This window comes from Neophocaena asiaeorientalis, unplaced genomic scaffold (genome assembly GCF_003031525.2).
Source record: "Neophocaena asiaeorientalis asiaeorientalis breed wild unplaced genomic scaffold, Neophocaena_asiaeorientalis_V1.1 scaffold487, whole genome shotgun sequence".
NCBI classification, from domain to species: domain Eukaryota; kingdom Metazoa; phylum Chordata; class Mammalia; order Artiodactyla; family Phocoenidae; genus Neophocaena; species Neophocaena asiaeorientalis.
Genome location: NW_020173398.1, coordinates 1,725,754 through 1,743,487, shown reverse-complemented (window position 1 = coordinate 1,743,487; position 17,734 = coordinate 1,725,754). Strand labels below are relative to the sequence as shown.

Genomic DNA, 17,734 nt, shown 5'->3' with positions numbered 1-17,734 from the left:
AAAAAAGAAAGGATAAAAATCACATGATCATCACAAGAGCTACATAAAAAGCATTTGACCAAATTCAACATCCATTCATGACAAAAACTCTCATCAAAGTGGGTATAGAGGGAAAATATCTCAACATAATAAGGGCCATTTATGACAAACCTACAGTTAACATCATACGCAACAGTGAAAGCTAAAAGATTTTCCTCTAAAGATAAGGATACGCACTCTCGCCACTTCTATTTAACATACTATTGGAAATTCCAGCCACAGCCATCAGACAAGAAAAAGAAATCAAAGGCATCCAAGTTGGAAGGGAAGTAAAACTGTCACTATTTTCAGATGACAAAATACTATATACAGAAAACCCTAAAGTCTCCACTGAAAAGCTTTTAGAACTAATAAATGAATTCAGTAAAGTTGCAGAAAGAGAAAGCAAGAAAACAATCCTGTTTAAAATTGCATCAAAAAGAATTAAAAACCTAGGAATAAACTTAACCAAGGAGGTGAAAGACCTCTACTCTGAAAATTATAAAACAATGATGAAGGAAACGAAAGATGATACAAAGAAACAGAAAGATATCCCATGTTCATGGATTGGAAGAATATCATTTAAAAAATCCATACTACCCAAAGCAATCCATAGATTTAAAGCCTATCAAAATACCCATGATATCTTTCACAGAACTAGAACAAATCTTCCTAAAATTTATATGGAACCATAAAAGACCCTGAATTGCCAAAGCAATCTTGACAAAAGAGAACAGAGCTTGGAGGTATCATGCTCCTTGATTTCAGACTATGCTACAAAGCTACAGTAATCAAAACAGTATAGTACTGGCACAAAAACAGACACACAGATCAATGGAACAGAATAGACAGCCCAGAAATAAACTCCTGTGTTTAGGGTTGATTCATCTATGACAAAGGAGGCAAGAATATACAATGGGGAATATCAGTTTCTTCAATAATAAGTGGTGCTGGGAAAACTGGACAGCTACATGCAAAAGAATGAGATTAGAACATTTTCTCATTCACGGGCCCAGCTGCTCCGCGGCATGTGGGATCTTCCCAGACCAGGGCACAAACCCGTGTCCCCTGCATTGGCAGGTGGACTCTCAACCACTGTGCCACCAGGGAAGCCCCAGAACACACTTTGACATAAATTGTAACAGTATTTTTGGGGGGGGTCTCCTAAGGCAAAGGACACTAAAGCAAAAATAAACAAATGGGACCTAATTAAATTTAAACACTTTTGCACAGCAAAGGAAACCATCGACAAAATGAAAAGACAACCTATAAATTGGAGAAAATATTTGCAAATGATATGCTACAATAAGGGGTTAATATCCAAAATATATAAACAGCTCACACAACTCAATGTCAAAAAACTAAATGACCCAATTAAAAAATGGGCAGAAGACCTGAATAGTCATTTTTCCAAAGAAGATATACAGATGGCCAACAGGCACATGAAAGACGTTCAACATTGCTGATCATTAGAGATATGCAAATCAAAACCACAATGAGATATCATCTCATCCCTCTTAGTAAGAATGGCTATCAACAAATAACAAATGTTGGCAAGAATATGGAGAAAAGGGAACCCTTGCACACTGTTGGTGGGGATGTAAATTGGTGCAGCCACTACGGAAAACAACATGAAGATTTCTCAAAAAACTGAAAGTATGATCCAGCAATTTCACTGCTAGATATATATTCAAAGAAAACAAAAACACTAATTCAAAATGATACACACACGCCAAAGTTCACAGCAGCACTATTTACAACAACCAAGATAAGGAAGCAACCCAAATATCCATCAACAAATGAATGGATAATGAAGATGTGGTGAGATACGTGATGGAATATTACTCAGCCATAAAAAAGAATGAAATCTTGCCATTTGCAACAACATGGATAGACCTGGAGGACTATACACACACGCCAAAGTTCACAGCAGCACTATTTACAACAACCAAGATAAGGAAGCAACCCAAATATCCATCAACAAATGAATGGATAATGAAGATGTGGTGAGATACGTGATGGAATATTATTCAGCCATAAAAAAGAATGAAATCTTGCCATTTGCAACTACATGGATAGACCTGGAGGATATTATGCTTAATGAAGTATGTCAGAGAAAGACAAATACTGTATGTCACACTTATATGTGGAATATAAGAAATAAAAGAAACAAATGAATATAACAAAACAGAAACAGACTCACAGATACGGAGAAAAAACTAGTAGTTACCGTTGGGGAGAGGGAAGTGGGAGGGGTAAAACAGAGTAGAATATTAAGAGGTACAAACTACTAAATATAAAATAAATAAGCACGAGGATATATTGTACAGCACACAGAATACAGCCAACATTTTATAATAACTTTAAACAGAGTATAATCTATAAAAACAGTGAATCACTATGTATGTTGTACACCTGAAACTAACATAATATTGTAAATCAACTATACTTCAATAATAAATAGATAAATAAAGTTATGAATTGTTTATTCCTAGAATTTTCCATTTAATATTTTTAGACAACTAAAACCATGAAACCAAAATTGTGGTAAGAAGGAACTACTATAATTAAGTCAAACAAACCCAAAATATTTGTTAAACGTGTTAACAGGCCAAGAAATGTACACTTGTTTAATGTTTCCAAATAGACTTAAACTCAAAGAAAACTCATACTCAAATCACAATCAATTCTAGCATTCATTTCAATTAGAACACTTTACCATTTTCTTCCATATCAGCTTTCTCTGCTTTTGAGTGATCTTCCCGGTTTACCAGTTGTTTGGTAGCACAGACCTGCTTTAGGCCAAGGAAAAGGAAAAGAATTGAGGGCACAATCTGTCCCACCACAGCATCTACTCCAGGAGGTCGATTTTGCAGTTCCAAAAGAATACTCAGTCCTATTATACACATCTTCCGGTCATGATGCCTACAAATTATAAAGGTGAAAAAAAATGTGCACATGAGAAATGAGAACAAATTCCGAAGAAATTACAAAAAGAAATGTCCAAGGTGTACTCTAAGGTTCATTCACTGGAGTTACACAGAGGTATCTCCATTTTGTACTATATGAAATCCTATGTAAATCAAGTTTTGTAAACCAATTATCATCATCAAAGAGCTATGGGAGTCTGCAATTAATATGGGGAATCTTGTGTAATATCAATTTATGATAATACAAATGCTGTATCTGGGCCTTAGCGTAACAACTTTTATTAAAACAAGAATACCTGTATACGATAGCATAAAATTCCTATCCAATGGAAAAAATGAGGAGTCCCTTAGACTTTGTCTTCATTGGATTGGTCTACAAGGTATCTTGGCACTGTATACTAACCCCAGGTGCCAAAAGTTCCTCCACAAACTCAGCATCCAGTAAGCTGAATGTAATAGCTAATAAGTAAAACATTAAATGTCCTGTTCTGTAAAACAGGATAAGGAAAATTTAATTCTGAAGGAAAAATGTTTGACCAATATACATTACACACATTTTTGTATGAATGCTTCTTCTAAATTGTTTAAAACTAAAAATATTAAGAATTAAAAGATTTTCTATATTAGTATAACACTTAAAATTGCAGGCATGAACAAAAAATTCACTGGCAGGGATTCAAAATGAGAGTAATATACAACAAACCCAATGACAAATATATTACTAGCTTCTATTATTCTTCATTATTTCCATTGCTTGATTGATTCAAGTTACTAATGTCAAAGTATAGTATACTGTAACAGGGACTGTGCTTGACCTGGTGACTTTCTCATCCATGTAGCCTCTAACTAGTAGTGTACACCAGGTGTCAAATGGATCATAGTACAGAAGATGGTTATCGAGTGGGGCTCTGAAGAATCCAAGGGAGCACAATTCAAGCATGCCCAATCTATACAATAGCTGAGACGGATTTTCTGTTTTTGGAAAATTGCTTATAGATGCTACTAACTATAACTGTGAATGACTAAATCTCTACTCTCTAAATCTTTGTCAGAGATAACTTTAAGCACAATTTCTTTTTAAAGTATGCTCTTCCTTTCAAAGCTTTAATAAGAAATCTAAATCAGGGACAAATTCCAGTCTCCTACAAGTAGAAAAATTAGAATACACATAGCAACTTATAAATATGCTCCCCCATTCCTTTTCTACCATCCTAATTCAAGCCCCTCCATCATCTCCCCACCACTTGGCAATGTCCTAACTACTCCTGTTGAAATTATTTTCCCCTCAGTAAATTTTTCTAAATGATAACTTACAAAACTTAAAAAGAACACTAGTTATTTCTAATGTTTTGAAAAAATTAATCAGCAATTTAGCTCAAATTCTAGCACAACAGGGTCACTTATATGTGTTGGGTCACTTGAGGTGGGCCTATAACTACTACTTAGGATCTCACTTTTCCTATGCTGGGAAGCTAGGAGAGTGCTTCACATAAAGCCAAACTCTCCTACCAGGGTAGGACCAGGACTACAACTAACAATCTTCTGACCTCACATTTGAAAACGGGCTCCACTGAAGTCTTTATATCTTTACCAGACCAGTACTCTCCTTAGAAACATGACTCTATTTAGAATGTTGTTACCCATAGACACTTAATAGTCATGGAACCCAAGTGGACACTTAATTCTTGTTGCCTAGAGATATAGCAATACACATAAGTCAAAAACAAGCGGGGAATGGCTATACCTAATTTTCAGAGCCTGCGTTCTTTCCATTAGATTATACTGCTGAAACACATTCTTAATTCTCTAAGAATTTAATATTATATTAACAATGCACTAAAAATAATTCTTAAAGGGCTTCCCTGGTGGCCCAGTGGTTGGGAATCCACCTGCCAGTGGAGGGGACGTGGGTTCGAGCCCTGGTCCAGGATGATCCCATGTGCCGCGGAGCAGCTGGACCCGTGCGTCACAACTACTGAGCCTGTGCTCTGGAGCCCACGAGCCATGGCTGGTGAGGCCCACGAGCCTGGAGCCCACGCTCTGCAAGGAGAGAGGCCACTGCAACGAGAAGCCCGCGCACTGCCACGAAGAGTAGCCCCCACTTGCGGCAACTAGAGAAAGCCTGCGTGCAGCAGCGAAGCAGCCAAAAATAAATAAAAAATAATGATTCTTAAGATATAAAAATTCTTTCTTTATATGCTATTATATGTACATATTAAAAAGTCAACTTTCCAGAATAGAAATGTAGTGTAAAATCGAAAAGACACATACATACCCAAGAAAACAATCTGTATCATTCATCCACTGATTTATAAACTGTACAGTTACAGGTCCAGGGTTGTGAGGCAACTGAATTCGTTCTAAAGTATGTAGCAGCAAATCAGGGTTGTAGTACAAGGCAGCAATTGCAACCTGAAGACACATAGTACGAAGCTCACTAGTTTTGACTCCTCGGGTTAATCTCTCCAAAACAAGTTGAACGAAGAGTGGAATGCACTAGAGGAAAAAAGAAAAAGAGAAATCAAGTAACTTTTATAGAAAGCTGAATGTTGGTAAAGTGTTATCAATAAATCAGATACTCTTAATGACAGTGAAACGTTTGCTTGTTTAAATCATTTTGAGAATTATTAAACCCAGAGAGCTTAAATGGCCAAAAAGAGGTCCTACAGTAGTGCCAAAACGTCTCCTTCCATTTTATGTGAAGATTACATTTAGTTGAAGATTGTTCTACAAGAGTCCACACTCAAATGATGGCAATAATCCAAATGTAGACTTAGTCACTTCCATGTTTGAGTTAAAATGACTAGGGTGGAATTTTTCTTTGATAAATCATATTCGAAATACAGTTGACCCTTGAACAACGCAGGTTTGAACTATATGGATCCACTTAAATGCAGGGTTTTTTCAATAGTGAATACTACAGTACTACACTATCCACAGTTGGTTGAATCTGTGGATAGGGAGAAAATGTGTATACACAGGGCCAACTGTAAGTTATACGTGGATTTCTGACTGTGCAGAGGGTCAACACCTCTAACTCCTGCATTGTTCAAGGGTCAAGTGTAAAAAAAAAAAAAAAAAGAGACTAAAAATAAGCATGATGTGATCAGAATTTCGCTTGAGAAAAAAATTCCTAAAAAAGTCATAGGGATGTAATGAATGACATGGTGGCTAAACTTAAGAATACTTACTGTATTGTACATTTGAAAGTTGCTAAGAACAAGTAGACATTAAAAGCTCTCATCACAAGAAAAAAAAATTTTTAACTATGTATGGTGATGGGTGTTAACTATACTTATTGTCATGATCATTTCACTGTATATACAAATACTGAATCATGTTGTATACCTGAAATTAAGATAATTTTATATGTCAAATATATCTCAATAAAATTTTTGAAAAAGAAAATTCCTGTTGGTATAAGTAAAAGACTGAAGAAAAATAGTGGATTTCATACATTAAAATCCTATGACTCCAATTCTAAAGTGCAATATTGTTTAATTTTATTAGAAATATTTCCTAACAGTTACTTTCAATTAAAAGGGATGGGCTAACTGTGGAAAACAGATGGAGATTTCTCAAAAAACTAAAAATACTACTACCATATGACCCAGCAATTCCACACTTGGGTATATATCCAAAAAACAAACACAAAAACACTAATTCAAAAAGATACATGTGCCCCAATGTTCATAGCAGCATTATTTACAATTGCCAAGATATGAAAGCAACCTAAGTGTCCATCAACAGGTGAATGGATAAAGAAGATGTGGTTCTCACACCAGTCAGAATGGCCATCATCAAAAAATCTAGAAATAATAAATGCTGGAGAGGGTGTGGAAAAAAGGGAACACTCTTGCACTGCTTGTGGGAATGTGAATTGGTACAGCCACCATGGAGAACAGTATGGAGGTTCCTTAAAAAACTACAAATAGAACTACCATATGACCCAGCCATCCCACTACTGGGCATATACCCTGAGAAAACCATAATTCAAAAAGAGTCATGTACCAAAATGTTCATTGCAGATCTATCTACAATAGTCTGGAGATGGAAAGAACCTAAGTGTCCATCATCGGATGAATGGATAAAGATGTGGCACATATATACAATGGAATATTACTCAGCCATAAAAAGAAACGAAATTGAGCTATTTGTAATGAGGTGGATAGACCTAGAGTCTGTCATACAGAGTGAAGTAAGTCAGAAAGAGAAAGACAAATACCATATGCTCACACATATATATGGAATTTAAGAGAAAAAAAATGTCATGAAGAACCTAGGGCTAAGACAGGAATAAAGACACAGACCTACTAGAGAATGGACTTGAGGATATGGGGAGGGGGAAGGGTAAGCTGTGAAAAAGTGAGAGAGTGGCATAGACGTATATACACTACCAAACGTAAAATAGATAGCTAGTGGGAAGCAGGTGCATAGCACAGGGAGATCAGCTCGGTGCTTTGTGACCACCTAGAGGGGTGGGATAAGGAGGGTGGGAGGGAGACCCAAGAAGGAGGTGATATGGGGATATATGTATACATATAGCTGATTCACTTTGTTATAAAGCAGAAACTAACACACCATTGTAAAGCAATTATACTCCAATAAAGATGTAAAAAAAGAAGATGTGGTATATATACACAATGAAATACTACTCAGCTATAATAAAGAATGAAATTTTGCCATTTGCAGCAACATGGATGGACTTGGAGGGCATTATGGTAAGTGAAATCAGTCAGACAGAGAAAGATAAAAACTGTATGATATCACTTACATGTGGAATCTAAAAAATACAACAAACTAGTGAATATCACAAAAAAGAAGTAGACTCACAGATATAGAGAACAAACTAGGGGTTACCAGCAGGGAGAGGGAAGGGGGAGGTGCAATATAGGGGTAGAGGAGTAAGAGGTACAAATTATTAGGTATAAAATAAGCTACAAGGATATACTGTACAACATGGGAAACATAGCCAATATTTTATAATAACTACAAATGGAGTACACCTTTAAAAATTGTGAATCACTATATTGCACACCTGTGACTTATACAATATTGTACAGCAACTATAGTTCAATTCTTTAAAAGGGATGGGCTAAAATGATTTGTGTAAAATAAAATTCTGAGGTCTTAATATAAGTTCATTTTTAAATTAAACTTTAAAAATCAAAGTTTCAGGGGAGAATGGGATGAATAGGTGGAATACAGAGGGTTTTTAGGGCAGTGTAGTGAAACTGGTCTGCATGATACTATGTCATTATACATTTGTCCAAACATATAAAGTGTGTACACCAAGAGTACACCCTAGTGTAAACTGCGGTCTCTGGGTGATAATGATGTGTCAGTATGTTCATCAGTTATAACCAATGCACCACTCTGGCGGAGATGTTGATAATGGGGAAGGCTATGCATGTGTGGGGTAAGTGGTACAAGAGATATCTCTGTATCTTCTGCTCAATTTCTCTGAGAGTCTATAACTACTCTGAAAAATAAAATCTATTAAAAAATAATCAGAGTTTCATGTAAAAATTTGAGACAAATTCAATATGTTTCCTTTAGTAAGCCAAACTGTAAGTACATTAGTATCAGAATACTAGACTTGTTTAGGATAATATATAATATCAAAACACATGACTACATGTGGTACTTTTAAGATTGAGATTTTTATAAAGAAATGACTAGTCTGATTAACTCTATTGATTTTGTCTCATATTCTGATATAGAGCATATATAGGACATAGGCTCTATTAAAAATTATTACTACAGTTAAATAATTATTGTGAATCAATGAAGCCAAAAGAAAATGTAAACTAAGTTTGAAAAACTTTTTGATATGTTTTAATAACAAAGCTTCATTTTAACAAATATCTACTATTACATGCAGAGCCATTAAGAATACAAAGAAACTTTGAGGTTTCAAAATTAGTAAAACTAAAAGTATCCGTTTATATTAAAATAAAGTCAATTATGGGGATTGATTATGCAGAATACCTCCATATACCACTATGGAGTGATCTGCAAGATATATTATTAAGTGAAGAAGGCAAGATGGAAAAAAATATGTTTAGTATGCTACTGTTTAAGAAGGTGAGGAGAGAATGGATATAACTATTTGCTTTTTGTTTTTAAATGAAAGGATGAACTAAAAACTGGGGGGTGGGGGGAGAGTAGAAATGGGGAAAGAAAGTAATGGTAGAGGGGACAGGAATGGAAGCTAGATTTCCCTGAATATACCTTGTTTTGTAAATTAGACTTTAGACTTCGCATATGTTATATTCACAAAAAATTTAAGCAATCCCTAAAAGTTAAAATAAAATGAAATAAATAATCAAACAAACAGGGATTATGTTAAATTACTTTAAACTTTATGATTTGACTTGTTTGGCTATAAATATCCCTAGCATATGAATAGACCCTTGAGATAGAAGGAGCTACTAAAAAATCTTAAACTGTTAATAGTGATCATATGTTGGTGATAATATATACATATTAGTGGGGTAAAGTAAGTGAGTAATTATGATGAGAACCAGGATTTTGGGTGTGGGAGATACTGATTAGGATCAATTAGGTTAAGTAAAAATAATGTAGTCCGAAATTTGAACTGGAAATATCTGTGTCTACTAATGATGCATTAATCTTAATATAATATGTATTTCCTGGTTCTCTTTTGTGGAAATAAAAACCTACTCAATAGCAAGGAATATCCCTTGTGCAGTCTTGGAATACCATTTCCCAGGGTAGGGCAGGAAATGTACAAGATGAAACTGGAACATCTAACCACACCAGATAGCAGAAAACTTCCAAAGGCTATGAGAGTCAGGTCAAAAGCACTCATATGTCAAACTCAAGAGGCTCCCACTGGCCTAAGTTGAAAGAACTTTGTACACCTTAAATATACTGAATATATTTGATGTGTATCAAATAAATTTGAATCTATAAGGTCAAATAATACTAAAAAGCCAAAAAATAAAAAACACCTCACTGGTCATCTTTGGAGGATGCTCCAAAGATGGAGCACAAGGAAACAACATATTGTCTCAGTCATGACAAATAAAGGCAAATACTCAAACTATTCCTCAGAGTAATCTAATAATTGATGAGAAAACATTTCTCTTCATAGAAGTAATTCCACTCATAAATGAAGAAGGAATGACAGAATTAGAATATCATCACCAACAGCACTAAGATCATAAGACGAGAGACAACCATTCTGTCCCTAGTAGAAATACACACCACCACCTATGAAGTATTCTTGCCAAAACAATCACAATTGAATCCAACCAAATCTCTAGATCTAACTACCAATTTACAGGAAATATTGAGGAATTTAATTCTAAGGCATTACAATCCTTCAGCACAGTAATGGTAACTTCACTAACATTAGACAGTGAGTTAACTCACTTAACTTTCTGACATAGAAATGCTCGGGTACCAACTTTCCAATCCCTCTAACAACCCAGTTTTAGGAGTAGAAACCCACTGTACATACATGACATATGAAATTCTTACTTGCTAACTTCAAATGAGTCTATCCAGCTAAAAGCAATTCTTTTATTCAATTTTTCTTTACTACTTACTAGACTCCTCCAAACTGAAATTTCAACTTTTTTCATTTTCTACAACTCTTCCTATTTAACTGCAAAAATAAAGCCATTGGACTTAAGCTTCCACATCCCTTATTTCTACCTCAAGACAGATCTCTATATCAGCATTATCTAAACGGCACTGTCACAACGGTTAATAGATGTTCCTTGGGTTTGGAAAACAAAAAGATTCCACTGTTAATTAATTTGGAAAACACAGAATACTAACCACTCCTTTAGGCACATTTCCAGATAAAGGCACTAAGAATTCAAGCAATAATGAAATGAATTTTGTTTTATCCAGTTTTCCCCAGACCATTGAATACACTTTTTTATGAACACCTACTGACACCATTAGATGGTCACCATTTGAGTAATATCACTCTATTCCCATCTCCTGGTATCTACACTTTCTGTTTCTGTGAAAAAGATCATCTATTTTCCAAGGTAAACCTGTGCTCACAGGCTTCTCCCTGTCCTCATCTTATGTCTTATTTTTTCTGGTGTTTTCTATGCAATGTCTGCAATGACTCCCACTATGAATCTTGTTCTAATCTTCCACTCCCAATGCTACTTGCCTAGAACAGAACTAATACCTTCAGACCTCAACCTCACTGAAGATGAAATAAAGACATTCTCAGGAAAAAAAAAAACAAAAAACAGAACTCATTGCTAGCAGACCTATCCTACAAGAAATACTAAAGGAAGTTCTTCGGGCTGAAAGCAAGTGACCCAGAGGGTAATTCAAAGACAAAGAAAGACACACACACACACACACACACACACACACACACACACTCCAGTAAAGGTAATTATGTAATTATAAAAAATAGTAAAAATAGTATTTCTTTCACTTTCTTAACTGTTTTAAAAAGCAATCACATAAAATAACATGTTATAATTGTATTGTTGAAACTATAAAATGTAATATATTCAACATTAACAATACAAAGGATGTAGAAGCAAGATTCTACTGGAATAAGGAAATGACACCAGATGGTAACTTCAACCCACAGCAAACAAATAAAGAGAACTGAGAAATGGTAAATAAGAAGGCTAATATAACAAGTATATACCTGTAGATATATACGTGGTTGCCTTTTTTCTTAGCTTCTTTGAAATAAAATTACAAATAGAAATAATTACAAACAGTGTATTGTTGGATTTATAACATATATAGATGCAACATATATGACAGCAGTAGTACAAAAAGGGGGGAGAGGAAATAGAGCTATATAAGAGTAATGCATCTATATCTCACTAAAAATTAGGTTAATCTCAATCTGAAGTATATTCTGATAAGGTAAGGTATATATGGTAAGCCCTAGAGCAGCCACTAAGAAAAATGTTTAGAATAGTGGGAAAAAAATTAAAGGAATTAAAATGTGACATTAGAAAATATGTACTTAATTCAAAAGAAAGCAGTAAAGAAAGAATAGGGGAACAACAACAAAACATGAGACATATAAATAAAAAATAAAATGACAGATTGAATCTATGTGTAAAAGTAACAACAGTAAATGTGAATGGGTCAATTCAAAGATACAAATAGGTTGAAAGTAGAAGAATGGAAAAGATATATCATGCAAACAGCAACCATAAGAAAGCTGAAATGGATATACTAATATTAGACAAAAACAACATCAAAACAAACAAAAAGTGTTACTAGAGATAAAGAGAGACAATTTTAATGATAAAAGGGTCAATTCATCAGGAAGATAAAACCATTATAAACATACATACACATAACAGAGCCCTAAAATACATGAAACAACAACTGACAGAAATAAAGGGAGAACTAGATAATTCAATAACAGTTGGAGAATTTAATACTTCACTTTTGATAACAAATAGAACAATTAGGTAGAAGATCAGCAAAAAATAAAAGACTTAATCAACATTATAAACCAACTAGATCTAACAAACATCTATAGAACACTCAGCCCAATAACAGCAAAGTACATATTATTCTCAAGTGCACATGGAACAATCTCCAGGACAGACTATATGCAGGGCCATTAAATAAGCCTCAATAAATTTAAAAGGAATGAAATCACACAAAGTATGTTCTCCAATTACAATGGAGTAAAATTAGAAATCATTAACAGAAAGAATTCTGGTAAATTCACAAACGTATGGAAATTAAACAACACACTCCTAAATAACCAGTGGGTCCAGAATAAAGCACAAGGGAAATAAGGCCATATTTTGAGATGAATGAATATGAACACATGCCAAAACTTATGAATGTAGCTAAAGCACTGGTTAAAGGGAAATTTATAGCTATCAATCTCTATATTAAAAAAGAAGAAATATCTCAATCTAATAACCTAAACTTCCACCTCAAGACTCTGGAAAAAGAAGAGCAAGCTAAACTCAAAGCAAGTAGAAGGGAATAAATTATGAGGATTAGAGCAAAAACTAATGAAATAGCAAACAAAAAAACAGACAACAAAATCATAAATTGGTTCCTTGAAAAGATGAACAAAATTGACAAACCTCTACCTCAACTAACAAAAGGGGGAAATAAGAGAGCGAGAGAAAGAAAAGATAATAATTACTAAAATCAAGAAAAAAACGGGGTCATTATTACCAACCTACAAAAACAAAAAGAAATATAATGAAATATTATGAATTGCATGCCAACTAATTAGTTAATTTACATGAAATGGACAACTTCCTAGAAAGATGCAAACTCCTACATTAACTCAAAAAGATTCGTGCCCCGGTCCGGGAAGATCCCACTCCCACGGAGTGGCTAGGCCCGTGAGCCATGGCCGCTGAGCCTGCGTGTCTGGAGCCTGTGCTCCGCAACGAGAGAGGCCACAACAGTGAGAGGCCCACGTACCACAAAAAAAGAGAAAAAAAAAAAAATAGAAATACAAGTAGACCTATAACAAATAATGAGATTGAATTGGTAATTTTAAAACTACCCACAAAAAAAGCTCAGGCAAAGATGGCTTCACTGCTAAATTCTAACATTTAAAAAACACCAACCTTCAGAAACTCTTCCAAAAAATAGAAGAGGAGGGAGCACTTCCCAACTCATTCCACACGAGGCCAGCATAACTCTGATTCCAAAGCCAGACAAAGATACCACAAGAAAAAAAAAATTACAGATCAGTATCTCTTATAAATACAGGTACAAAAATAGTTTTAAAAAAATACCACCTAACTAAATCTAGAAATATATAAAAAGGATCATACTCCATGATCAAGAAGGATTTACACCAGGAATTCAAGGTTGATTTAACATCTGAAAATCAATTAAAGCAAAACACCGTATCAACAGAATAAAGGACAAAACCCACATGATCATCTCAATAGATGCAGAAAAAGCATTTGATAAAATTCAACACGACTTCATGATCAAAAGACTCAACAAACCACGAATAAACAGGAACACACTCAATCTGATAAAAAACATCTATGAAAAACGTACAGCTTACATCAGACTTAATGGTGAAAGGAATACTTCGCCCCCTAAGATCAGGAACAAGACAAAATGTCTCCTCTTGCCACATCTATTCAACATTGCACTGAAGGTTCTAGCCAAGGCAGTTAGGCAAGAAAAATAAACGCACCCAAGTTGGAAAGGTAAAACTCTATCTGCAGATGAGATGACCTTGTGTACAGAAAATCCTAAGAAATTCTCTGAAACTCTATTAAAACTAATAAAGCAATTCGGCAAGGTTGCAAGAAACAACATAAATATAGAAAAAGTGTATTTCTAAACACAGGCAATAAACAACTTGAAAATAAAATTAAGAAAACAATACCATTTATAACAGCATTAAAAAGGATGAAATATTTTATGAAGACTTTAATGAAAGAAACTTGTACTTGAAAACTACAAAACATTTTTGAAAAAAATTAAAGATGACCTAAATAAAAGGAAAGACATCTCATGTTCAGGGATTGAAAGACTAAATATTCTCAAAGTGACAATACTTCCCAAAGTGATCTACAGATTTAGCACAATGCTTATCACAATCCCAGCTGGCTTCTTTGCTCAAATTGACAAGCTAATCCTAAAATTCATATGGAAATTCAAGGGACCATAATAGCCAAAACAATCCTACATAGGAACAAAATTGGAGGACACAAACTTCCTAATTTCAAAACTTACTACAAAGCTACAGTAATAAAGATACTGCAGTCCTGGATTAAGGACAAAAAAATTAATTAAATCTGAATGAGAATCCAGAAATATATCCTCACATTTACAGTCAATTGATTTCACAATGTGTGTCAAGATAATTCAATGGGGAAAGAATAGGTTTTTTCCAACAAATGGTGCTGAGACAATTTGATATCCACGTGGAAAATAATGAATTTGTACCCCTTCCACAAACCATATTCAAAAATTAACTCAAAATGAATTAAAGACCTAAATGTTAGAGCTAAAACCATAAAACTCTTAGAGGAAAATCTTTGTGAACTTGAATTTAGCAATGATTTCTTAAATATGATGCCAAATTGCATTGGGTATTTTTGTCATAGGATTTCTACCAGTAAACACAAACTATAGGCTATCTTTGTAATTTTCCATCACAATATAAACATCAATCAGACATGCACATTTTAAATGTAAACATCAAGTAGGATGTTTTCTATACATATATTACCTGATCAATTCCCCTTCCTTTGCACTGAAGAATGATGACTTCAAGAAGTTTGGCTGCATGACATTCTGCATCTTCTCCTGCATCTCCACATAGTACCTGCAGTAATTAAAATTTCACTCAGCAGTAAATAGGAATTGCAAAAAATTTAATCAAGTCTACATGAAGTAAACATCACATAAAAATTCAGCCATTAGAATCTCAGCATTGCTTGAGTCATAAGTTTACCTTGCCAACCCAGAGAAGGAGGTTCAAAATGAAGTTCATCTATCTTCTTCATCTACTCTGATTCCTTATAAGGTGTAATAATTCACTTATTTAACTTTGGATTAATAAAATAGGCTATATGAGTTAACTGTCTAGACAAATGAAGCTTCCCTTTATGTAATGCATCAAAACAATAAAATACAATGAAATCAAAAGAAAACAAAATAACCTTCTTCTTAAACAATTAAATAAACCCTGTGTTTTTCTGTTCCTTTTGAATTCCTGTCTATATGCACCCATTTTTCATAATGAAACCATAAATTTAATATTACACACCTTTTAATTTCCTCATTTGGACTTCATAATTTGAACTACTTTCCATAGACATTATAACCATTTAGGACTATACAGTATTACAGAAGATGAGTATAACAAAGCTTACCAGCCTGTTCCCCTAATGTCAATTCTGTATTTTCACTGATATGAACAATTATACAGTGCACATGTTCATACACCTAATACGGCAGCCTTATAATAAGGTTCCCAGAAGAGAGGTTTATAGAGTAGAGGCATGCTTATATTAGAAATAAAGAAATATGGAAAAATTAATAAGGGTTCAAACACAAGACATAAGAAAAAGAACAGACTTAACCCAGACAATAAAAGTAAGATAGAAATTAGGAATATAAACAAAAAGAGGTAAAACAAACAGAAATCAAAAATAGATTCATTAAAAAAAGACTTAAGTAGAATTTTGCCAAAATTATTTTTAAAAAGCAAAGAAAGCAAAATTTTATAACATTATGAAAGACATAAATACAGATAAAGGAAAGATTAAAAATGAGAATACTATGAACAATATTATATTCCTTATATATTTGAAAACTTAGATGACCTGGATAATTTCCTAGACAAATACAATTTAAGAAAACTGAATTTAAAAGATATTCCAGATAAAGATGACAGATTGAACATCGCCATTCAATTTTATCCCTTCTCAAAGGCCATTAGAATAAAGGTAAAGATATTTTAGAGGCATATATCCACAAAGACAGAGATAAAGGAAAAAACAGACAGCTATAAAATTGCAGAAGCTGGAAAACAGATGGATCAGTGAGCTGAAACATAAGCAGGTAGCTAGCAAAACCAAGAACCAACCCTATTTACATAAACTTAAAATTCTACCTCAAGAGCAGTGTTTCTAGATCTAGATTCTAAACATGTGGGCTCTAGAACCAGAATGCTTTGGTCTGAATCCTAGTTCCACCATTTACGAGCTGTGTTTTTAGAAACGCTATTGGGTGGGCCAAAAAGTGTCTTCAGTTTTTTAAGTAAAAATAAAAGACACATTTTTCATCAAGAACTTTACTGAATAACGTATTCACCCTTTTGTTCCACTACCTTCTGCCATTTTTCAGGCAACTTCATAATTCCATCTTCCCAAAACTTTTTATCTTTTTGAGCCAAGAACTATTCCAGGTGCCTTTTACAGCCTTTACAGTCCAGGGAATTGAAATTTTTTCCATTAAGAGATTTTGTAAATACCAAAATAAATGGAAATCCAAAGGTGCAAAGTCTGGTGAATAGAGCAGATGAATCAGAACTTCTCAGCCAAGCTGTAAGTTTTTGCCGGGTCATCAAAGAAACATGTGCTCTTGCGTTATCCTGATGAAAGATTATGTGTTTTCTGTTGACTAATTCTGGACGCTTTTCGTTGAGGGCTGCTTTCAGTTGGTCTAACTGGGAGCAGTACTTGTTGCAATTAATGGTTTGGTTTTCTGGAAGGAGATCATAATAGAGCAGGGGTCCCCAACCCCCCAGGCCACGGACCAGTAGCGGTCCACTGGTCCCATCGCTCCCCATCGCTCGCATTACCGCCTAAACTCCACCTCCTGTCAGATCAGCGGTGGCATTAGATTCTCAGGAGCGTGAACCCTACTGGGAACTGCGCATGCAAGGAATCTAGGTTGCAGGCTCCTTATGAGAATCTAATGCCTGATGATCTGAGGTGGAGCTGGGGCAGTGATGCTAGCACTGGGGAGCGGCTGCAAAAAAAGATCATCATTAGCAGACAGGTTTGCCCGCACAGAGACCATAATAAATCAATTGCTTGCAGACTCATATCAAAACCTTACCAGTGAGTGGCAGGTGAAAACAAGCTCAGGGCTCCCACTGATTCTGCATTATGGTAAGTTGTATAATTATTTCATTACCTATTACAATGTAATAATAATAGAAATAAAGTGCACAATAAATATGATGTGCTTGAATCATCCCCAAACCATTCCCCCACCCCGCCCCCGGTCCGTGGAGAAACAGTCTTCCACGAAACCAGTCCCCTGCTGCCAAAAATGTTGGGGACATTTGTAAT

General features: G+C 34.7%; 1 protein-coding gene across 1 annotated transcript in view; it reads right to left on the bottom strand.

Annotated features, from left to right (window-relative positions):
* IPO8 (importin 8) overlaps positions 1-17,734 on the bottom strand; it is a 69,667-nt gene that overhangs the window by 8,330 nt on the left and 43,603 nt on the right. The window contains exons 20-22 of the mRNA XM_024747141.1: positions 15,160-15,255; positions 5,224-5,444; positions 2,738-2,943 (exon numbers count right to left, since the gene is read on the bottom strand). Of these exons, the coding sequence (XP_024602909.1) occupies positions 2,738-2,943; positions 5,224-5,444; positions 15,160-15,255 (523 nt within the window). The remainder of the gene's footprint in view (positions 1-2,737; positions 2,944-5,223; positions 5,445-15,159; positions 15,256-17,734) is intronic.